Source organism: Engystomops pustulosus, chromosome 2 (assembly GCF_040894005.1).
Source record: "Engystomops pustulosus chromosome 2, aEngPut4.maternal, whole genome shotgun sequence".
NCBI classification, from domain to species: domain Eukaryota; kingdom Metazoa; phylum Chordata; class Amphibia; order Anura; family Leptodactylidae; genus Engystomops; species Engystomops pustulosus.
The window spans coordinates 101,091,227-101,115,535 of NC_092412.1; the positions used below are offsets into that span (position 1 = coordinate 101,091,227).

The window sequence follows — 24,309 nt, forward strand, 5'->3', positions numbered from 1 at the left end:
AGGTATCACAGTTCATGTTTATTCCTTGGAGAGTGTGAGTTTACAAGAATTATCTGCCTGATTAGAACGTTTAAAAGTATTTAATATCTTTATTCTAAATATCATTAAAAGTGTGCTAGAAATAGCCGTAAGTATTCATTCAGGCTTTTCAAGGTACACCTTCAGGTGGCAATCCAAACACATATGTGCCAACCGAAGTCCGATAAAATGCACCAAGAAACAAGTAGGTGCAATCACAGGAGCACAGGTTAGGTTCCCGCTATAACACCTATTATCAGTGGTTGTACATAGTAGGTCTGTCTCAATTATGTCCCTGCCTGTCGCGTTTCTGCATCGACCCTACCGATTGATGCCTCACTAGAGGCATACCAGAATACACATAGACATACAACACTTATTTAGCGATTGCCCTAGCTGCCCAATATTGCATTGCAGCTAGAGCTTGCTACACACACATCTGGCACTGTTGTGAGTTTAAAATGGAAGGGGAGAACAAAATCCAGCATATATATTGCATTTCATCTTACCGAGCAGTTTCTTCCATCTCCCTGAGCATACGTTGTAAGGAATTTTCCTAAAGATCAGAGAAATTATGTGTTTAATAAACTTGCAAATTCTCAGTAATCCATTGCCAGTAATCAATCATTTGTAATAGTCTATAGACAACATTTGGATGAGGCACTGCTTTATGAAAAGGATGGAGAGCATCAACCCTTTAACTATTAACTTTGATTTTAAAAGGGTACTCTGACAAAGACACGTTTCTTAAATGTACTCAGGTTAACAAAATAACACATTCTCTAATTCAGTGTTATAAACAAAAATATAGATATAGAATCTATAAAAATATAGATTTCTCTCTCTGCTCCCTGCACTCTAGACCTGCCCCATGCAGTCCAGGACGGAGCTCACACTGATACAAAGACAATGGGGCAGATTAACTTACCCGGCCCATTCGCGATTCAGCGGCGCGTTCTCTGCGGTGGATTCGGGTCTTCCAGCGATTCACTAAGGCAGTTCCTCCGACGTCCACCAGGTGCCGCTGCTGCGCTGAAGTCCGCCGAGACCCGCCGGAGTGCATGAGCCTATACTTGGTGAAGGTAAGTGCGTGTCCCGCGACACTTTTTTTAAAAAAAATACGGCGGTTTCTCCGAATCCGTCGGGTTTTCGTTCGGCCACGCCCCCCGATTTCAACACTACAAATTCAACCAATTCAATAAACTGAAGGTACCTTCCGGTATGCACAGTTTTTAGCTTTGTATGTTGCACTTACCCGTAGGCATAGTAAAGGCAGGCAGGGGGCAGTCATAGGGAAGACCGAGCCGGTACACCCCAACGCGCATTTCGCAGATGCTTTGTCAGGAGGCTGAATTTGTAGTGTTGTTTTACCCTCCTCTATTTCTGTGGCCCTATCGCTGGGCTTAGTTACCATTACCATCTTTATTTTATCTTTTTGGGGCGTGGGAAGGAGGGGGGGGCGTTTTGGTACTCTGTGTGGTCCCATTTCCATGTGGGACACCTTGTTCCCCTGATATTTTGTAAATTCTTAAACTCCCTTTTTGGGAGCTGTATATGTTTATGTGTATTATTTGGAACACTAATAAAATATTTGTACAATTTTTCAAAAAACTTTTCTAGCTCTTTGTTCTTGGTATTGCTGATTCTGTATTATTGAGAGCTGTATTGATACACCTTATATGAGGGCATAGTCGGTTTTGATATATAAACATTGAACCCTGTTAATCTAACCACATTTTCAGCACATATTAGTAGATGGATCATAATGTGTCTGCTTAGAGAGTCCCTGCCCACACTCTGGAATTTTGCACTGACCAGCCTAGGGAGTGATAGGAGCTAAAACAGCAATAAAACTGAGTAAAATTGTGAAGTAAAGGGTTACAAATACAGGCAGTCCCCGGGTTACATACAAGATAGGGTCTGGAGGTTTGTTCTTAAGTTGAATTTGTATGTAAGTCGAAACTGTATATTTTATAATGGAAGTTCTAGACAATTTTTTTTCTTTTGCCCCAGTGACAATTGGAGTTTCAAAATTTTTGGTGTAATTGGACCAAGAATTATCAATAAAGCTTCATTACAGGCATCTTACAGCTGATCATTGCAGTCTGGGACTATAGTAACATCCAGAGAGCTTCACCAGAGGTCACAGTGGGCAGAGGGGTCCGTCTGTAACTATGGGTTGTCTGTAAGTCGGGTGTCCTTAAGTAGGGGACCGCCTGTAATCTTTATTGTGTTAACATCACTAGGGGATTGAAATTTGAGAATTGTCTTTGATGGGAAAACCCCTTTAACTATGTTTTGTAGAAAACTACATTTGTGTTCTTTCCCATTGCTCAGCCATGATGCTAGTAGTATGGTATATGCAGGTAAGTACTGATTGTTTTTGTTTTACCACATTCACACATATTTTTTAATGTAAGAACAAACTTTATAGATCAGGAATAAGAGAGAAAGGCTCATACTGAGCCAAAATGTCACCACTTATCACTATGGAATAAAGACACCACCTTTTCACCTTACATCTACTTTTGTTGCAGTGCTGCTTTTTTCCTTGCACATATTTTGGAGTACCTATTTGCCTGGCCCTGGTAGCTTTTACCCTCCTTTGTTTTTGCAATTGTGCTGCTAAAAACTTTCCTCAAGAATAGTAGTATCCAGCCAGAAGCCTTCTTCCACTTTTAAACAGAGTGGAAGGAAGGAGTTGTGGAGCAGCTCAAAGGGGTATTCTGGTCTGGGCATTCACATTCAGTTTCATTAATCTGTCATATATAAACATTTCTTCAATTGGATGTTATTAAATTTGTTTTACCTGTGTAAAAATAATTTCTCAGAAATGTAGTCATATGGTCCCTTAGAAACAAGATTGTGTCCTTCGATACAACCACCTCTGCTGGAGTGGTTGCACAAAGAAGCAAAAGATTTTTTTATATATATGAAATGTCTGGGGGTTACTGCATGTCCCACAGACGTCCTGTGATAATGAACGCTGCATCCAAGAGTTCAGGCAGGACTCAATAGCGCATGTCAGGCCACCGCTGCCAAAATGTAAGTTGGTGGTCGTATCTGAGGAAGCCATCTCGTTTCTGTGGGACAACATGGCAACTTTTATGATAAATTATCTTCGCACAGAAACATTTTTTAAATAACATCCAATTGAAGAAATGTTTATTTATGGCAATTGAATAAATTAACTGTGAATGCCCAGATGGGAATACCCCTTTAATGTACAGAACTATGTTCACAACAGTGAGAGGATATCCCAGTGACCTCAGAAAAGCTACAGAAATAATTACAATTTTACAACTATGCTACTACAAACAGACAATTGACGGCTCACCAGGGCTGCTACCTAACACTGCCTACGGTTTTCAATATTCAAAACTGCTGGCATACTTCCTTTTTATAATTATATCAAAATAATCTAGTTGATAGACTTGCATATAGAAAGCATGTAGATGGAAAAAGCTATTGTATTTACTTTAACTGCAAGGCTGCTCTCAAGAGAGGAAATCTTCTCGCTTTTCTGATCCATACTAAAGATTAAATTGTCCTTCTCTTTGTCCAACTCTGCAATGGTTTTCTGCAGTATTGTAATTTCTTCTCTTTGGAAAAGGTTTTGGTTTGACTGTTCATCTTGGAATGAGAAATATAGTTATGATAAAGACAGTAAAATACATTTAAAATAGTCACAGATGTTAGCAGGACACATTCATCAAAGAGTAACTGCAATTTCAAAAGGTTTTTGTAAATTAATAGTTTAAAGGGGCATTCCAGGAATCGGCATAATTCATATACAAATGGGTCCTTAAAATATAAGCTAATATGTAATTGGTTGTTATTTAAAATTTTGCTCCCCTCAGCGGAAAAATGCTGGTGACATAGACTGTAATGAAGAAGTAAAATGCTACTGGCCCTTTAATCAGTCCGTTAATTTCCTCCGCGCGGTCCGTTGCAGAGCATACAAAGGACAGAAGATGGCCGCTGGTCACATGTCCACATCACATGTCCTGCACCTGCCGGGGCAGATCATGTGATCACCACTAAGTTTGGCTGTAGTTGGTTGGTTGCAGTGCATCCAGTATGGGCAGTGTTTTGGTGATGGCAGTTACACATCATTACTATGGTAACAGAGCAAGAAAACCCGTAAGATCATCACTGGGAGCGGAGCATAAGAGGGAGGAGGAGTTACTGAGATGGTGGCCATCTTGACAATAACTCTGCATACTTTTGAGAGACCATAACATTTTGTGAATTATAAAATCAAACTATTAAAGCTCCATTTTGTGACTAATTACATTGAGTTTTGTTACATTCATTTATTCATAGCATCATGGGTTTTTGTATCAGACGTTCATATTCCCGGAATACCCCTTTAATTAAATGTAAGAAACTTTGTAATATATTTCATCAGAGGAACATACCTCTTTATACTTGTATGTGCTTCTGCTCCCTAATATATTACTTCACTGCACAGACATGTCATTGTTTAAGGCAAATTTCGCTTTCTATGTGTATGGAGGGAGTAGGGGAAAAAGTAGGAGGAGATAAGTAAGACCTTGTGCACACATCCATGTGCACATTGCGGGCTCAAGCAACAGGACAATGTTCGTGGCTTGCAGCCTGCCTGACATACAGAAGCCACAAAGTTATAGAGCAGGTCCGTTCCTGCCCATATTACAGTGTGGGCAGTCAGCAAGTTCACAGTGCAGTGAGACATACAACATGCTTCTCCCCACCAGGCTTCTGCGCAGCAATGAACTTGCCCAATAAAAGGCTATGGGGCCATCATTAATGTTTGTGCCGCAGTCATGTGCATGAGCCCTTAGAGCATAGGTCGGGAACCTTTTTTGGCTGAGAGAGCCAAGAACGCCACATATTTTAAATTTTAATTCTGTGAGAGCCATACAATATGCACATGCCCCCAAGTAGGTAGACCCAAGAACATGGCTTCAGTTGATAGGTAGCCAACGCACCTGCTCCCCGGTAGATAGGTAGCCACAGCACATGTCCCCCCAGTAGATAGGTAACCCCAGCACATGCTCCCAGTAGATAGGTAACCCCAGCAAATGCTCCCAGTAGATAGGTAACCCCAGCACATGCTCCCTGTAGATAGGTAGTCACGGCAAAAAAATATTCACCCTGCAGTCAGCTCATCATCACTCCTACCACTCAAGCATTGTCTAAGTAATGACAGTGGCGGTAATGGTACCTGGCTCGCACAAAGGATGCATGCAGCAGTAATAGGCATAGGCTGCGTCCAGTGATGAGCACTGTGTGTGTCTTAGATGCACACAGCTCCAATCGCTATTTCTTACAGATTTATCTGCAAGCCGGATGCCCATCTGGCTCCCGAGCCAAAGGTTCCCTACCCCTGACTCTGTATATATATACACATTCCCCTTTCATAAGATGTAATAAAAAGTTTCTTCTATTCATCTAAACTATTGATTTAGAACAAAAATATTTGAAATGACATTTACTCTTCACCACTCAACTTGCACACACTTTGTAGCAACTCAAAGAGAAAAAAGAACTGGGCCGCACATCTACACTTTGTAGTAACTCATTGTTTATCAGTCAAGTGATCAGAACAGGTACAAACAACTTTCTGCCAGCAGTTACACCACATACACATAGTGATTTTGGCATTTGTTTTGTAAAGATCTTTTATATACCATGGGCCTTTTTGGTACCTGCACTGTTTAATTCCAATGACCACTATATGGAAAATCCATATAATCATGGTGGTAATCGTAGATATAAAAAGTCCTTGAATCACCTTCACTGTTTAACATACCTATTTTATTTTCAAGCCTAGTAATTTTCTCTTGAGCCAACTGCAGTTCATTTAGCTTCATTGAAAGCCGACGCTGAGACTCATCTAAGGAGTGTTCTGTTTTGTTATTCATCAATCTAAAATATAAATGCAAGCATTATTCAAAGTATCATAGAAGATCATCGTAAATTATATATAAAATTACAAGATACCAAAAAAATAAATAAAAGAGAAAAAATGTGGCCCGCAGCAGAAAATAAAAATCTATTTCCCATACTATGACATCTTTACTTTCATAAAAGGAGTTCTGAAGGTCCATCGTGAACTTGTCTTATGTACGGTATTAATCTTTCCAACATCATGTGGCATACACTCACCGGCCACTTTATTAGGTACACCATGCTAGTAACGGGTTGGACCCCCTTTTGCCTTCAGAACTGCCTCAATTCTTCGTGGCATAGATTCAACAAGGTGCTGGAAGCATTCCTCAGAGATTTTGGTCCATATTGACATGATGGCATCACACAGTTGCCGCAGATTTGTCGGCTGCACATCCATGATGCGAATCTCCCGTTCCACCACATCCCAAGGATGCTCTATTGGATTGAGATCTGGTCACTGTGGAGGCCATTTCAGTACAGTGAACTCATTGGGGCAGATTTATCAAGCTTTCTGAAAGTCAGAATATTTCTAGTTGCCCATGGCAACCAATCACAGCTCCACTTTAAAATATTCATGAGCACTTGTAAAATTAAAGCTGAGCTGTAAGTGGTTGCCATGGGCAACTAGAAATATTCTGACTTCCGGACAGCTTGATAAATCTTCCCCATTGTCATGTTCAAGAAACCAGTCTGAGATAATTCCAGCTTTATGACATGGCGCATTATCCTGCTGAAAGTAGCCATCAGATGTTGCGTACATTGTGGTCATAAAGGGATGGAGATGGTCAGCAACAATGCTCAGGTAGGCTGTGGCGTTGCAACGATGCTCAATTGGAACCAAGGGGCCCAAAGAGTGTCAAGAAAATATTCCCCACACCATGACACCACCACCACCAGCCTGAACCGTTGATACAAGGCAGGATGGATCCATGCTTTCATGTTGTTGACGCCAAATTCTGACCCTACCATCCGAATGTCGCAGCAGAAATCGAGACTCATCAGACCAGGCAACTTTTTTCCAATCTTCTACTGTCCAATTTTGATGAGCTTGTGCAAATTGTAGCCTCAGTTTCCTGTTCTTAGCTGAAAGGAGTGGCACCCGGTGTGGTCTTCTGCTGCTGTAGCCCATCTGCCTCAAAGTTCGATGTACTGTGCGTTCAGAGATGCTCTTCTGCCTACCTTGGTTGTAACGGGTGGCGATTTGAGTCACTGTTGCCTTTCTATCAGCTCGAACCAGTCTGCCCATTCTCCTCTGACCTCTGGCATCAACAAGGCATTTCCGCCCACAGAACTGCCGCTCACTGGATGTTTTTTCATTTTCGGACCATTCTCTGTAAACCCTAGAGATGGTTGAGTGTGAAAATCCCAGTAGATCAGCAGTTTCTGAAATACTCAGACCAGCCCTTCTGGCACCAACAACCATGCCACGTTCAAAGGCACTCAAATCACCTTTCTTCCCCATACTGATGCCCGGTTTGAACTGCAGGAGATTGTCTTGACCATGTCTACATGCCTAAATGCACTGAGTTGCCGCCATGTGATTGGCTGATTAGAAATTAAGTGTTAACGAGCAGTTGGACAGGTGTACCTAATAAAGTGGCTGGTGAGTGTAGATGTTCCTTGGCATCAATGCTCTTGCATATATGTATATGTATATTATATGAAGCTGCCTTTTAGTTGAATGTAAATGGGGTTAGAAAAACACTAATGTACTACATTTAAATACCAAATAGCAGATTTGATATAGTTTGAAAAGCATATGTACTCAACTTTACATTACATATACAACTGCAAAGTGATTTTGTTATTTTATATCATCATTTACTTAAAAACTATAGATAAAATATACCTTAGTGACTCGCATTCAGATTTCTGCTGTCTTAACTCATCTTCGGTTTCAGCTGCTCGCCTGTTAAGTATTTTCGCTTCATTTTCCATAGATGATACTGTGTCCTTCATTAGGGAAAGTTCAGACTTCAGGTTCATACGTTCACTTTCTAGCTATATGAGAAAAAAATAATCAGGTATCAATTGTGATCAGAAAAATGAACCTAATTTCAGAATTCTGAGTGTTATTATGTTTTAAGGCATTCAACTTTTTGAATAAATAATATAGGTTCAATTGGCCTGTGTAGTGTGCAGGGTGCATCAGATTCATAAATTGTGGTGCACGTTCTTCATGAATCTGGCGTCCCTTGCACTGCTCAGAAGAGTGCAACAACTTTTTTTGGTGCACCTTTAATAAAGTGCGTCAGACACTGAATGATGAGTGTGGTACATTGTTCGACTGTGCAACGGAACGCCCCTTTCAGTGCAGAATTTTGTATCGTGTCAGGTACAGTATTTATGAATACATTGGAAACAGTTTGCACTAAAAAGAATGTGCAGGGGCTTTAATAAATATGGGCCAGTGTGTTCATTGCACATAGGATAGACTTTGTTAGGCTTAAGTTAACATGGCAACCGAACATCATTTCAAGGTGCACTGATGGCCTTACAAATCTCACATTTCTCATTTTTTCACAGTTACTTATAAACTGGTATGAATTACATATACTCAAATGTCAACTTGCTAGTGCACAGAGGGACAGAAATCGAATCACAATGGGAGTCTTTTACTAAGGGCCCGATTCGCTTTTTCCCGACGTGTTACCCGAATATTTCCGATTTGCGCCGAATTCCCCTGAATTGCCCCGGGATTTTGGCGCACGCGATCGGATTGTGGCGCATCGGTGCTGGCATGGTTAGTGGCCAAACGAAAACCTGACGGATTCGGAAAAACCGCCGCATTTAAAACTAAAAATCTGTTGCAGAGCTTGTACTTACCTTCACTCAGCCCGAGCCGGTGAACTCCAGCACGTTCCGATGCTTTTCAGCGCAGCAGCGCCACCTGGTGGACGGCGGAGGAACTACCTTAATAAATCCCGGCCGGACCCAAATCCAGTGCAGAGAACGCGCCGCTGGATCGCGAATGGACCGGTTAAGTAAATCTGCCCCAATGTCTTTAAGAGGCATAGATTAATTTTCCATATATATTTCCATGTAAAAGCTGTAAATACCATGACATAGCTACACATATGACCCAAAAACAACATTTTATATTTTCACCATTTGAAGTGATGATTGTAGCTCCTCAATTTTCTGTTCCAGATGCGCTCTGTCACCTATAGCTGTTTCTTGTGAAATCTGTATTGATAAAAAAGAAAGTTGAACCAACTTGACATTTTTCGAAAGGGGAAAAATCTTGGGGATAATAATATCTTCCTATGAATAACACGACCATGGTACAAGGCAGCAACGTTTCAACTCCTCTATGGAGCCACTTTCAAGCAATTACACAAGATGGGTACGAAATAGGTATTTATCCACCCACAGGATGTGACATCATGAATGACTTTATAAATATTGAAATAGTGCGAGGGTATACATAATAATAAAAGCAAAGTTCTACACAACATAGTGAAAGATATGTGCACACATGAATTGTGTGTGTACATCCAACAGTAGATATATTAATGCAGTACACTCACTCCCTGTAATGGGCCAGAACAGGGGCACATGTCAGAAAATAATTACTGCACAACTAGAAGGTGGACATAATAAAATACCATAAAGCCATCAAAAAACGAATCACTCATCATAGGCAAGTACCTAGGATCCAGAATGTCAAAGGTTCCAATTTACTTACCTATTATGAGCAATCCGGTTGTTGATGGCCCTTTTATTATTTTATTATGTCCACTTCCTGGTTGTGCGTTATTATTCTCTGACATGCACTGTTACCATGTTTATAAACCTATTCTGGCCCATTAAAAGTGGGTGTCCATATATTACAATAATATATCCACTGTTGTATGTTCACACACAATTGACATTTGTATATATCTTTCACTATATTGTGTAGATACAATGAACTTTGCTTTTATTATTTTGTATAGCCTCACATTATTTTAATATTCATGAAGTCATTGATGAAGACACATCCTGTGGGTGGATAAATAGCCACCTTGTAACACTGTGTAATTGCTTGAAAAGAGGATCGAAAATGTTGCTGCCTTGCACCATGGGTAAATAAACGTCTTTATCCTTCAAAGTGCTACTTCCTTGTGTTTTGCTTTCAATTAGATTCCATATATCCACTGAGTCTGTTTATTGAAGCTTGCACCCTACTTGCACGCTACGTTGATTCATTGTGCCGCTCTAAAATTGAAGTTTTTGAGCTGATTCTGATACATAATGTAAGAAATATAATTAATAAACATATGCTTTACCTTTAGCCGTTCTCTCAAGCTGTCTCGCTCAGTGGTCATTCGGCGTAAATCTGAAATGGCGCTGTCTCGTTCACTCTCCACACGTTTCAAGATTGTTTGGGCTGTTAAACTGGCTTTGGGGGTCTTTGGAGTTCGCATGAGCTCTCTACGGAGATGGGTTATTTCTTGTTGCGCCTAACAAATATATAGTATTTGCATTTAAGGCTTCCAAATTATGATTAATAGTCGATGGTTATTCGGCTATACTCATTTAGTGTTGTATGTCACTCATTATTTTGGAAAATTAGTTCAGTTCTAGCTACCATGACAAACACTGGAGAGATGAAGAACAAATATAATATTCTTATTCGGTAACCGTATATAAAATATATAATTGAGACTCAATATTTACCCTCTCATAAAGTATGTTTGTTTTGTCTCGCTCTGATGTCAGAACTTTGACATTTGCCTGGATTTCTGCCATGTGACGCTCGTATTTGGTGAGCATGTTCTGGAGCTCATCACGTTCCCGTACGGTCTTCATAATTTCAGAGTCAAACTGGAAAATTGTAACAAATGAGGAAACCTAATTCAAATATCTATAGTACTAAAAAAGGTCACTGCATACTATATGGAAGATTAATAAAAAATCTCTGAAAGAGAAAACTTCTATGTTCAAGCTGCAGAACTGTGGGCCAGACAGAATTGTGGCACTGACAGTAGGGGAGTAACTAGGAGAGGCAGGGCCCCATAGCAAACTTCTGAATGGGGCCCCTTTTCCATATACATACTACACTAATATATACACACATATTTGTATACTTGTATACAAAAGCATACCGTTTTTCACTCTTACACACACATTTATACACTCTTATATACACACATACAATGGCATATACAGACAGACATACAGCATATATACACACATACAGTATATACACAACGTACATCATATACCCAGCATATACACACACATATATAGCATATATGCAGCATATATAACATCACAAATTGTATCTATATAATGGGGTATATACTCCATACTTAGGAATGTCAGGTCAGATGACGGAGCCCCCTGACATTGCAGGCCCCATAGCAGCTGCTATGGCTGCTACCACTGTAGTTATGTCCCTGCCATACCAAATTGTGGCGAACAACAGTAAGAAATGAGGCAGCATTTTGGGTGTTCTTTTCAGTGCAAAGTCAGACAGAAAACTGGAGCAAACACTTGTTGTGATTAACGAACGCACATCATTTTGGAGTATCTAAAAGAGTTTGCATGACTTTAAGTTATGGTCCTTACAGCAGCTATTCCCTCTAGAGGGACCCAGGGCAGAGGTTATCATTTATGTCAGAATAAAAAGGCTACCAAAAACTTGAGGTGTAAAGCTGTAAATGTTTTAAAAAAAACTGAATAGGTTTCACAATGACAATACTTACTCGGGAAGGGCTACGCTTTGGACTAGTGCTCCGGCCATGAAGCATCTTCCTCAGGTTCTCTGCTTCTCTCTTGTAGTGATCCCTTTCTTCTTCTAGACTCTTTACAAACGAGTCAAGTTTAGAAGGAGATGTTGCTTTACCTTTCCCATTTGCTAAAACACACTTCTTTTCTAATGAAAGAAGAGCAAACGACTAATGATAACCAGTTCATCACAATTGCGACATACAGTAGCTGTTCCTTATGGTTGTTAATGTATTGCATTTTGCACAAGAGTCAATAGCATCTACGTCCTTAAAGTAAGTCTACCACCAGGATCAAGGATTATAAAAAAAGCAAACTTACATACTGACGTGTGCCCTCTTTGGCACGATCCACTCTTGTTTTAGCTTCTTATACCTTTGTTTTTGAGAAATTAAGGCTTTAAAAATGATGCAAATGAACCTGCATAATTTTTAAAGCTTATTTTTTTGTAAAAACCGAGGCAAAAGAAGCTAAACGCAGAGCAGATCCTGCCGGAGTGGGCACACACTAATATGTAAGTGTGCTTTGTTTACAATCCTTGATCCTGGTGGTAGATTTCTTTTAAGATGCGGATGCTATTGGTAATAAGTGTGCAGCACTGTGCTCTGTTTTTGAGATCCTTGACGATCCTCACACTGTATGAGTCATCAGAAGAAGCTGGGAGCCGGGCAGCTTCAGTAGGAGGGAGAGGAAGCCGTGGAAGTGTGGAAGAAGTAAGTGACTTTATTATTTTCAAAAGAACCACTTTTTATACAAAAATGTCTTTCTCTAAAAGAAGACTCACTCTCTCTCTCTATATATATCTTTAATGAGTATGGCAGGGTCGGAATGGCCCAGCGGAGGACCGGAGGATCCTCCGGTGGGCCCCGACATTGTTGGGGCCCCCTCCAGTCACCATCACCAGAGGAAGGAAACATTTATTAAAAAAAAAAGTTGTTTGCACAGAGGACACACTAATAAAAACTGCAGTGAATATGGTCCAGGACCTTCGATGAGGTCATGCCCATGTGACTCCTGTGTGGAAGGAGCAACTGAAGACCCGGGTAGAGTTTGCTGTCATGTGTGGTGCTGAGGTATGGATGGGAAGTCATGCAGAGGCAGTGCAAGAGTGGTAATATCAATGTGGGGGTGCTGTGTGACAAGTATCTATTGTGGGGGTGCATGGAGAGAGTGGAAGGGCTGTGCAACATATATGTAATGCGGGGGTGCAGGGGGGAATGTTGGGTGCAGCGTGACAAGGATGTTATGCGGGGGTGCAGTGGGGAATGTGGGGTGCAGCGTGCCATGGACGTTATGCAGGGGTACAGGGGGGAATGTGGGGTGCAGCGTGACATGGATGTTATGTAGGGGTGCTTACCCAGAGGGGGGTAAGTACAATTGCTTTCTTGTTCTTGCACACCCAAACCCCTTTAATGATGAAGGCCACTGTATATGTTAGTGGGTCAGTAGCTTAGGGTTAGTGGGGTTGGGTATAGTTGGCTTAGGGTTAGTGGCCACATAGGTTCCTGATTGTTGCGTTCACACACTGCATTTGAATTACATTTAGGAACACAATTCCGGGATGAGCACTGCGCACTGCGTGACCAGTGAGCTGACATATTCCTTTTAAATCTCATTTCCATCATGTTATTTATATCAGGGTTTTTTGCCACAATTTACATTATAATCACTAACAAACGGTTTAGCTTCAAAGGCATTAAAGTGCTGTAACACCCTGCATATATTTCAGCATATGCACCTGTATAAATGCCCAAGTGAATACAAGATCAAATTGCAAAATACCCAAGTAGAATTAAGCATTAACTACAACAGTGCCTAGAAATTCTTATCTATACAGTAGTTAAACCCATGATAATGCATGCTGCATATTGTATCCCATAATATATGCAATAGGGTGCCATGACCACTGCACCTTTCTAAAACACCCTGGGTCTGCAGTGAGAAATATCTATATCAACCTAGAGGAGACCATACACCATTTCATAAGTACCTTGCTACTGGCTTCAGTCAGAGATGTATTTGCTAAAGACTTAACAGCATGGCTCTTTCTCTCCATTCCTGAACCTCCATCTGTTGACCCAACTCCTCCTCCCAATGTAACATATATTGGCATTTATTTGGGGAAGTCGGTAGATGGTTATATAAGCCCAATATTTTGCCTGAAACATTCCTATTACAGCATAAGTATTCAAACAGGGACAAGGTGGTAACATCTCTGTTTTTGCGCTTCCAGGTGGAAAGAAAATGATGAATTTGAGGATATCGTATGTGTTCAGATTGAGGTAACGTGTGAGGTTCAATAGAGAACAAAAGGTGTCGAACAAAATCTCTCAGGCGATAAAAACCTTCATCGACCCACCCCTGAACTACCCTTCTCTGCATCCCCAGTAGAAACTTTGGGTTGCAGCAAACGGTCACAAGTGGGGTTTGAGGGGATACAAGATGGTGGCGCTTCTTAAGCGCATCCCAAAGTCGCAGATTTTGTAATAACACTGGTGACAATATCTTCAGCCTCTGAGATGTGGGAAGCCAGAGGACTGACTCTAATAGCATCGGATGGCAAGCCACAGCCTTGATCTGAGCCCATTGAGGGTAGTGAGGTCTTGCAAAAATCTCAGTTAAATGTGCAAGCCTAGCCACATTATAATAGTGTTTAATATTCGGCACTCCTAAACCAACCACCAGTTTCAGAGTGAAAAGAGTTCTCCGTTGGTATCTTACCCGTTCCCCATATAAATCTCATAATTTGGTTTGAAAATTCTGCAAGACCCCCTTAGGGAGTGGTACCAGAAGGTTTCTAAATAGAAACAGTGTCATCTTAATTGACTGAATCTGCCCCATCCAAGACAACCGATGGTGGGACCAATAATCAAGCTCTTTTTCTAGCTTTTCAAACAAGGGAGGAAAATGTTCCCTATAAATCGATTTGAAGGAAGAAGTTACTTTTATTCTTAAATATGGGATGGAGTGGGCAGCCCATTGAAAGTCAAAATTAAGTTTCCCCAGCTCAAGTATACGTTCTGGAAATGACAGGTTCAAAGCTACAAATCCCTGGAACATATCTGCGCTGTTGGGTCACTATATAGACCCCGAAGAAGGGAAAGTAAAGAGATGCCAAAGCCCATCCTCTCCAGGACATGGAAGATATAATCGACACAGAATCAAAGGCCTTCTGTAAAGAGTTGTGTGAGGGCTTGTTTTCTGCATAACCAATTGCACTTCATAGTGACTGTATATTCCATGCCATGTACTGGGCAGCTGGAAAAATATTCCAAATGCAGTGAAATTGGTGAAACAATTTGCACCATTTTTTGTGGGCTTTGATTTCACGGTTTTCACTGTGCACTCAAAATGACATGTCTACTTTATTCTTTTGGTCAGTACGATCACGGGGATACCAAATCTATATAGGTTTTATAATATTTTCATACATTTACAAAAATTAAAGCCTCCTGTACAAAAAAATTCTTTATTTTGCCATCTTCTGGCGCTAATAACTTTTTTATACTTCAGCTGTGTGTGATGTCTTTTTTGTGACTTTTGACAACATTTTCAATGCTACCATTTTGAGGACTGTACAGCCTTTTTATCACTTTTTATTGAAATTTTTATATTTTGCAAAATGGCAAAAATGTGGCATGTGGTGCTATTTTCCATTATGGGGTTAAACACCAGGAATAACCACTATTATATATTGATAGATCAGACATTTTGGCTATACCTAACATGATTATTGTCATGCATAGATTTCATTTATGATTTGTATTGTTTATTTATATTTATATCAGTTCTAAGGAAATGGGGTGATTTGAATATTTATGTTTTATTATTTATTTATTTTTAACCTTAGTTTATTTATTTTTTAACAATTTTTCAGACCCTCTATGGTACTTTATCCCTAGGTGGTCTGATTGATTCTTCCGTATACTGCCATACTACAGTGTGGCAGCATATGGGGATCCCTATATACATCTCAGGGGTTGCTCCAGGGAGAAATTCATTACATCAGCCTCTCCCTCCACTTTTCTTGCACATACTACCTGCTGGAGCCCTGCCAGGCTGTACACCCGGGTCCCAATGCCAGGCACCGTGACCATAAGCCAGCCACTGCGGTATTCTGGGCCACGGGTGTCTACAGCCGGTATCAGTGGGTGTTTGCTGTAATATACAGCAAACATTCACTGGCTATGGAGAGGGCTCAGCCCGTGAGCCCACTCCTAACACCCGCAGCCGTAATGTGGCGTAGTAATATGTCACAAGTCATTAAGGGGTTAATAGAATACAATTTGTGCTTGTGTGTCCGCTCCACTGAAAGCGTACCATTGAGATAATATCCACCCTATCTGGTCTCTATGGATATATACGTAAGTAAAAAGGTGTTCAATCTGATCACTAGGGTCTTAGTTATTATCTTAAGATTCACCTCCATTTTCCCAGAAAATTGACAAACACATCACAATCCAAAATACAATTGGGGAGATTTACCAAGTGCATCAAGTGGAGGGGTAGGAAGGGGGCTGTGCTACCTATAGCCTGCTATCAGGAGGCTGGAGCCTCTTGATATATATGGTGAGTACAGGGGGCGGAGTTTATATGACAGCACAATGCGCTAGCATGTGATAAATCCTCCCCAATGTACAAGGTATAATTTATTTAGTACTTTCAATTCTAAACGAAAAAAACTGCTACTGCTGAAAAACAAACAAAATACTGTAAAAAATATGACAAACATTAATATTAAATTAAATGTAAATTAGTTTTTAAATTAAAAATTTTATATAGAAACAAACAACAAACAAATTAATAAGAGATAATAACAATACCAGCTTTTTCGAGTTTTTCCACTTTTTTGCGAAGTCTGTTGTTATCTTGTTGAAGTTGATCTAAAAGAAGATTTATAGCCCGTATATCCTGATTTTTCTCCTCCAGTTCAGATGTAGCCTTTTCTAACTGTTCTTTGGCAATGTTAGAATCCTGATTAACAAGAAAATGTATTTTTATATTCCATTCATACGACAGTAGAAATATACATAATGGCAAACATTCACTAATCTAGTTCTGTACTGTACAGTAGCTCCATATATGGAATAAACATTATTGGTGTGGTAGCTGCTGTTCATAAACTTCCCCTCTTTATATACCGTATATACTCGAGTATAAGCCGACCCGAGTATAAGCCGAGACCCCTAAATTTACCATCAAAAACTGGGAAAACCTATTGACTCGAGTATAAGCCGAGGGTGGGAAATGCATTGGTCACAGACCCCCCCCAGTATATAGCCAGCCTGCCCCCAGTAGTATACAGCCTGCCCCAGTAGTATACAGCACTGCCCCCAGTAGTATACAGCTTGCCCCCAGTAGTATACAGCTTGCCCCCAGTAGTATACAGCTTGCCCCCAGTAGTATACAGGCTGTCCCCAGTAGTATACAGGCTGCCCCCAGTAGTATACAGCTGGCCCCAGTAGTATAAAGCCTGCCCCCAGTAGTATACAGCTGGCCCCAGTAGTATAAAGCCTGCCCCCAGTAGTATACAGCTTGCCCCAGTAGTATACAGCTTGCCCCTAGTAGTATACAGGTTGCCCCCAGTTATATACAGCCTGCCCCAGTAGTATATAGCTTGCCCCCAGTAAGCCCAGCCCAGCCCAGCATTAAAAAAAAAATAAACTTATACACTCACCCTCCGGTGGCACCGATGCGTAGCGCTGCTCCCCCGATGTCCGCGCGGGTCCTCTTCAGGCTTCCGTGCCCGTCTTCTTTCTTCTGCCGGGCGCCGCCATTGTTTTTCTCCCAGGCGGTGCCTAGTATGACGCGCCGCTGCTGACGTCATACTAGGCGCCGCCTGGGAGAAGAAACAATGGCGGCGCCCGGAAGAAGAAAGAAGACGGGTGCGGAAGCCTGAAGAGGACCGCCGCGGACATCGGGGGAGCAGCGCTGCACGTCGGGGCCACCGGAGGGTGAGTATATACGTTTATTATTTTTAAAATATTTTTTAAGTATGCATGTTATGTATTGACTCGTGTATAAGCCGAGGGGACGTTTTCAGCACATTTTCTGTGCTGAAAAACTCGGCTTATACACGAGTATATACAGTAATTGTACCACCACTAGGTATGTGGTACTAAACTATCTAAAAAGATGTACAAAAAGGAATAGTAACAATGCATGAGGCGGCACAGTAGCTGAGGGGGTAGCACAGCGCTGGGGTCCTGGGTTCAAATCCACCCAGGTCAACATCTGCAAAGAGTTTGTATGTTCTCTCCGTGTTTGCATGGGTTTCCTCCCGGTCCTCCGGTTTCCTCCCACACTCCAAAAACATACTGTTAGGTTGTTTAGATTGTAAGCCCCATGGGGACAGGGACCATTTGGCATGCTTTGTGCAGCGCTGCGTAATCTGTAGGCGCTATATAAATAAAGAATTATTATTATAAAGAATTATAATGTACTTTTCAATCAAACTGGAAGATCTTAACCTACATGAGACATTTGTCAGCAATTTGTACATAAACTATGGGGCACATTTACTTAGCTCTGTGCTCCAGTTTCCTGTCGAACTTTGCACAATCTTTCTAGTGCAAACTGCTAGCACGGGTATTTATGTTCCGCACGTGACCGTTTTTTTGTTGCGGCTGCACTGTGCACAAACTTCAGCACTGAAGGGGGCGTTCCGGTGCTCAGTCGGACCGTGCGCCAGACTTAACATGCAAAGTCCGACAGAAATGTGTTGCTCACTCCAAAAAAAAGTGGTGCACTCTGTTGGGGCAGTGCAGAGGGCACCAGATTCATGCAGAATGTACACCAGAATCTTGTGCACTCTGCACTATACACAGACAAACTGCACATAGTGCACGTTGCCCTGCTCTTAGTAAAAGTGCAAATGTACTATTGACATACACTGGAGATCAAAATTGGAGAACACACAATTTTATACATGTCAAGTTCATTATGTAATTATGGTCATTATTTGAACATATTCTAAGATGTAGTGAATAGCAAAATATTAAGCTTCTGTTCGCAGTGCTGGACTGAAAGGCAGACAGGCAAAATATTGAGTGGTTTTGTTCAGCTCCTTCTTAGTCATCTCATTAACCAAGGATACAAAGCTTACCTGAGACTAGAGCTCACTGACATCTATTGGTTAACCTTCCTGATCTGGACTGTAGTCACCTGTTATCTGCTTCTTCTTTTTTTTTACTTTCCCATGCATTTATAATTGTGTACTATAATAGTATCTCAATGTGACTTTGGTTTGTACTTTGATTATTCTCTGGTTTGTGATTTGGTCCAGCTGCAGTTTTGTGCTAAGCTCTGATAACTACCACAGCATTATCCATCTTCCACCAGACTTCATTAATTGCAGTCTCATGACATTTCCCAAACCCGGATTAATCCACAAGACTGCCTAATTGATAAAAATATCAAATCTACTTACGCCGATCTGGAATGTCCGACGAGGATTCGGACCTGCCGCGATTCACTAAGATCGTGCGTCCAATTTCCTGCATCTGTCGCCTCCCCTGCTGAGGTCTGCCGGAGTTCACCTTCTTCTTCCTGGTGCATGTAAGTGCTGATCTTGCGACACAATTTGGTTTTTAAATTCCGCGGTTTGTCCAAATCAGACGGTTTGTTCGTCGTCCACGCCCCCCGGTTTGTGTCGAATGAAAGCCGGTGCCGATGCGCCACAATCAGATCGAGTGCGCCAAAATCCCGGGGCAATTCAAGGCAAATCGGAAAAAGTCGGGAAACCCGACGAAAATGCGGTGTTCGGACCCTTAGTAAATGTGCCCCAGTGTCTTGTGTTTATTCTCCCTGCTTGGCCAAAAGTGTTGGCAGTGACATGACGGCAGTGGTCACAGAGGCAGCTTTTATTTATTTTTTTCTCAACCCTGCCCTGGCTTTACAAACATGTGTTACAGTCAGTAGTGGATTATAATATATGGGGTTTGGGTGGTAGTCTTATAGGGGGCCAAGGCCACCCATACCAGGGCAAATATTATACGGAGAAGGACCTTCACTCATGAAATGCTCATACAACTGGTCCTGCTCTCAATACAGAGCAATTTCAGGACCTTTGAAGTTAAATCAGGTAAAAGGGAGGCATCCCTTATTCTCCATAAGGCTTGATTCTAGTACCATATGTACTAAGTGAACTTGTAGGGGCAGCCTAGTGCCCATGCCAGTCTTAATCCGCCCCTCATTCCAATACTTCTCTCCACATAGTGTATGTTTCAAAGTGTACTACTCATAAATAGTCAGTGTAATTGGCCTCAGGATGGGGAGACAAATGTGATTTACCATTGAAGCACAGTGGATTCACATGCAGTGTAAAAACTACATTTCACAAATTTGTTTATGCTGTGAACTTTAACTACACATTTTTTTAAAATTTTGTGCTACTTAGGCAGATTATACTTATGAATTTTAAAAATAATAACATTTGCTGTTCAGCTTATTGTAGTACGTATGTCCCAAGCCTAAAACTGGTCAGTGGTTATAACATTATGAACTAGTTTTGGTACAGGATACTAAATAGTAAAATATATTCATCATTTTATATTTATATATGGATTCAAGTTATTTTACTTACTGATTTTAGATTTTTAATTGTAACCTCCAAGTTATCAATAGCTTTCTGTTGTTGTTTTACTTCATTCTAAAAGTACAAAACACAAAACAATTTCACGCTAGTGAAATAAAATATTTCCCTTGTTGAACTAAGAAATTATTAAACACAAATAATACCCAGCAATAATACCCCCAGTACCTGAATAAAAACACAATGTGGGACATTTATGGAAAATGGAAAAAGTTTCAATTCCCGGTGATGACAATGAATTGCGACATTTTGCAAGTTTTCCGACACACACACCATTTCTCCGGAGGAGACAACAGCTTAAATCTCCAGTTCTAAGCTGCCAGCTATTTCATTCTGGCAGCCCAGCTCACCCTCGGATTTACTATTGTGGCCAGAACCTCTTAGGCTGGTGCCACACGCACCGCTTTGTCTGCGTTTGAAAACGCAGCCGCCGGTGTTTTGCATTAAATTAACGCAAAACACCGGCGGCTCATTCCCGATCGCAGGCATTTCCATAGAAACGCCGATGTGATCGGGCCGTGGCCCGCCCTGGTGGGCGCGGCTTTGTCTGCGTTTGTGTTCTCAAACGCAGACAAAGCGGTGCGTGTGGCACCGGCCTTAGTAAATCCAATGACCAGTACACCGGTAGGGGGGAAATTGAGACTGGCGCTTAATACACCACTCTTAATAAATTGCCATCCAATATTTCCGGATTAATTTGAGCAAAAAACTGGTGTACTTTTTTGAACTACATTTATTATGTAAATCAGTTGTCCTTTACAACTTTTCCAACAAGGGAGTGGGTTTAGTGAGAAAAAGATATCAGGAAAATGCAGGATATATTTTGTGACACTGTGCTAAAACTAAATATTGTAAAAAGCCTCAGTGATATCAGCACACACAGAAGGGGAAAAGGAGTTTAGCAGTGATATCACCATTGCTGATTTTGTGACCTCTGTGCCACTAACTGGTCAAAGTGGTCTCACAACTGCTAACATTTATGTCCCAAATAAACAATGAGCCATGCTGTGAGAATTCAGAAAAAGATAAGTACAATTTTAAATGTTCTGCCACTGCAAGGAAATTAGCTAAACTTGAAGCAAATAAATATATGATGAAAAAGTATCAATCTAAAGATATGCCAGAGCTAAAATTCAGCATTACTACTTTAACAACAAAGTTGCAGAAGGGAGATCTAATGCATACAGGTACAGACTAAGAATTAAAATATGTAGTCTGTCCAAGTACTTAGTAGATCATAATATTTTATTATATATATTTTATTGTTTAAATTCTGTAAAATGCAGCTTACTTCTGATTGTATAAATTTCTGCCTATCTTGCCCACCTATATTATTTGTTACTCCAATGGCAGGAGCTTGGATACAAGTGGCAGCACATGTGATCACTGTGTCCTGGTGAAGCATTAAGTCACAATCATTAGAATGCTATTAGAACGCTTATGTCACAAAGAAAAGGAAATTCTTGCTGCATAGAGTTTAAGAGGTGTAATACAAGTTTCAGCAATCTAAATGTCAAGACTAGTCCTTTTGGATAAATGGTTTCTCTATAAGAATTAACTGAAATCTGTCTCTATGGGGATGATATTACATTTGCTTGTTGTAGCTCCTGTTCAGCAATATTCAGAGCTTGCTCCTTCTCTTTCTCAAGTTGTTCTGCTAGTTGGTCAATCTCTGTCAGTTCATTGCAGAGTTGCTCATTTTTCCGAGTCAAAATATCAACTTCAACCTCTTTATTTTCTGTAAGATGTACAATATGCTGTTCTAGGGTCCGATTTGTGGCCTGCAGTTCATCAATCTAGAGGGTAAAGCAACAGATTAGGAGATATTTTCTATTACACAATGGCAATACCTATACAGGCGGTCCCCTACTTAAGAACACTTGACTTACATACGACCCATAGTTACAAACGGACCTCTGGATATTAGTAATTTATTGTACTTTAGTCCTAGGCTACAATAATCAGCTGGAACAGTTATCAAATGTGTCTGTAATGAAGCTTTAGTGTTAATATTGATTCTTATGACAACCCAACATTTTTAAAATCCAATTGTCACAGAGACCAAAAAAGTTATGGCTGGGATTACAATGATAAAATATACAGTTCCGACTTACATACAAACTCAACTTAAGAACAAACCTACAGACCCTATCTTGTATGTAACCCGGGGACTGCCTGGTACATGCAGTCCCCGGGTTACATACAAGATAGGGTCCGGAGGTTTGTTCTTAAGTTGAATTTGTATGTAAGTCGAAACTGCATATTTTATAATTGAAGTTCTAGACAATTTTCTTTTCTTTTGGCCCAGTGACAATCAGAGTTTAAAATTTTTAGCTGTAATTGCACCAAGGATTATCAGTAAAGCTTCATTACAGACACCTTACAGCTGATCATTGCAGTCTGGGACTATAGTAAAGCATCCAGAGGGCTTCACCAGAGGTCACAGTGGGCAGAGGGGTCTGTCTGTAACTATGGGTTGTCTGTAAGTCGGGTGTCCTTAAGTAGGGGACCGCCTGTACTACCTATAGGTTCATTCTATAGACTTATGTATTTCATAAACGACTATACAGTATATTTTTCTGTTGCCAATATTCACTTCAAAGTAAGCTTTTCAGCACTCAAGTAGAGTAGCCAACCATCAAGGCAAGAAAATACTTCAAAAGGATATAAAAAAAACCCTTTAGTTTTCAAATGGCTCAGCACTGAAAAAGAGAGACCTCCATTTCAGCCTTCTTTCTTGCTTGTTCTATAACATGATAGCCCATGTTTGGAGTGGCATGAGATTAACCTGTAGCTGAATGTCTGTGCACCCACTGCTATCATTCTAGATCATCTCTGTTCTCCCACTTACTGAATAACACAACCATGAGCAGTGCTGACATCTCAACCTAAGACCTCATGCACTCAAACATAAATTTATACAATTTGGGGAGCTAGCTTGAGGCCACCGGGCGTGGCCACCGGAAAACCCGAAGGATTCGGAAAAACCACGGAATTTAAAAAGCCATTTGTGTCGCAAGATCAAGCACTCACATACACCAGAAAAAAGCAGGTGAACTTCGGCGGACCTCGGCGCAGCAGCAAAACATGGTGAATATCGGCGCACCCGAATCAGCGTCGGAGAACCCGCCACTGGATCGCGACTGGACCGGGTAAGTAAATGTGCCCCCATGTCTCAATATGCCATGAGCATGCCAGGGAGCCACACTGCAAAATGTGGTGCACATCCTATTCCTGCTTGGATTTGCGCTGCTGCCCGGCACTTTTAATGCATATGGCCAGAGTGTATCCGTGTAGCCTAAGTGATTTGCTGAGGTGATAAACTTCTTTCAGTTTAGGGCTTCTGTCTCTATGGACTTGTGACCTGAAGGGATAGCTGGTATGTAATACAGTCAGTCCCCGGGTTACGTACAAGATAGGTTCTGGAGGTTTGTTCTTAAGTTGAATTTGTATGTAAGTCGGAACTGTATTTTTTATAATTGTAGCCCTAGACTAAATTATTTTGGTCTCTGTGACAATTGGATTTTAAAAATGTTGGATTGTCATAAGAACCAGGATTAACAATAAAACTTAATTGCAGACAGCTGTGATAACTGTTATAGCTGTTTATTGTAACCCAGAGCTAAAGTACAGTAAATTAGCAACATCCAGAGGTCCGTTTGTTTCTAGGGGTCGTCTGTAAGTCAGGTGTTCTTAAGAAGGGGACTGCCTGTACTATAATACATGATCTGATTTTCAAGGTTTCACTTTCTTTTGAGCTGGCTTTTATGTACCAGTAAAGTGTAAAGAAATTATATGTATCTTCCTTGCTTTACATAATGATTTACATTTACCACATGTAAAACAATAATATTTCAAAAGCTTAAAATCTGAGAGGGTGTTTTTTTGGGTTAATACACCATAGATAAGTGAAAAAGAGCTAATTACAAGTATGACAACCCTACATATCTCGGAGCCACAAGCTTAACTGAAGTCTTGGGTAGGTTGTCTCCATGGTGACGAGTAATCAAGCCTATCACAAAAGTTGTCTCCAGTAAAGCTTTAGA

The 24,309-nt window shown here is 40.8% G+C and overlaps 1 protein-coding gene across 8 annotated transcripts in view; it reads right to left on the minus strand.

The window, feature by feature from the left end:
- TSGA10 (testis specific 10) overlaps nt 1-24,309 on the minus strand; it is a 79,436-nt gene that overhangs the window by 14,408 nt on the left and 40,719 nt on the right. For 7 of the 8 annotated variants that reach the window (XM_072135752.1, XM_072135751.1, XM_072135748.1 and 4 more), the window contains exons 2-12: nt 21,853-22,059; nt 20,255-20,320; nt 16,494-16,644; nt 11,649-11,818; nt 10,618-10,764; nt 10,227-10,400; nt 9,064-9,141; nt 7,805-7,956; nt 5,816-5,931; nt 3,497-3,651; nt 528-574 (exon numbers count right to left, since the gene is read on the minus strand). In XM_072135752.1, coding sequence (XP_071991853.1) covers nt 528-574; nt 3,497-3,651; nt 5,816-5,931; nt 7,805-7,956; nt 9,064-9,141; nt 10,227-10,400; nt 10,618-10,764; nt 11,649-11,818; nt 16,494-16,644; nt 20,255-20,320; nt 21,853-22,059 — 1,463 coding nt within the window. Of the gene's footprint in view, nt 1-527; nt 575-3,496; nt 3,652-5,815; nt 5,932-7,804; nt 7,957-9,063; nt 9,142-10,226; nt 10,401-10,617; nt 10,765-11,648; nt 11,819-16,493; nt 16,645-20,254; nt 20,321-21,554; nt 21,661-21,852; nt 22,060-24,309 lie in introns of those variants that run through there. The other variant, XM_072135756.1, reaches the window with a different exon arrangement.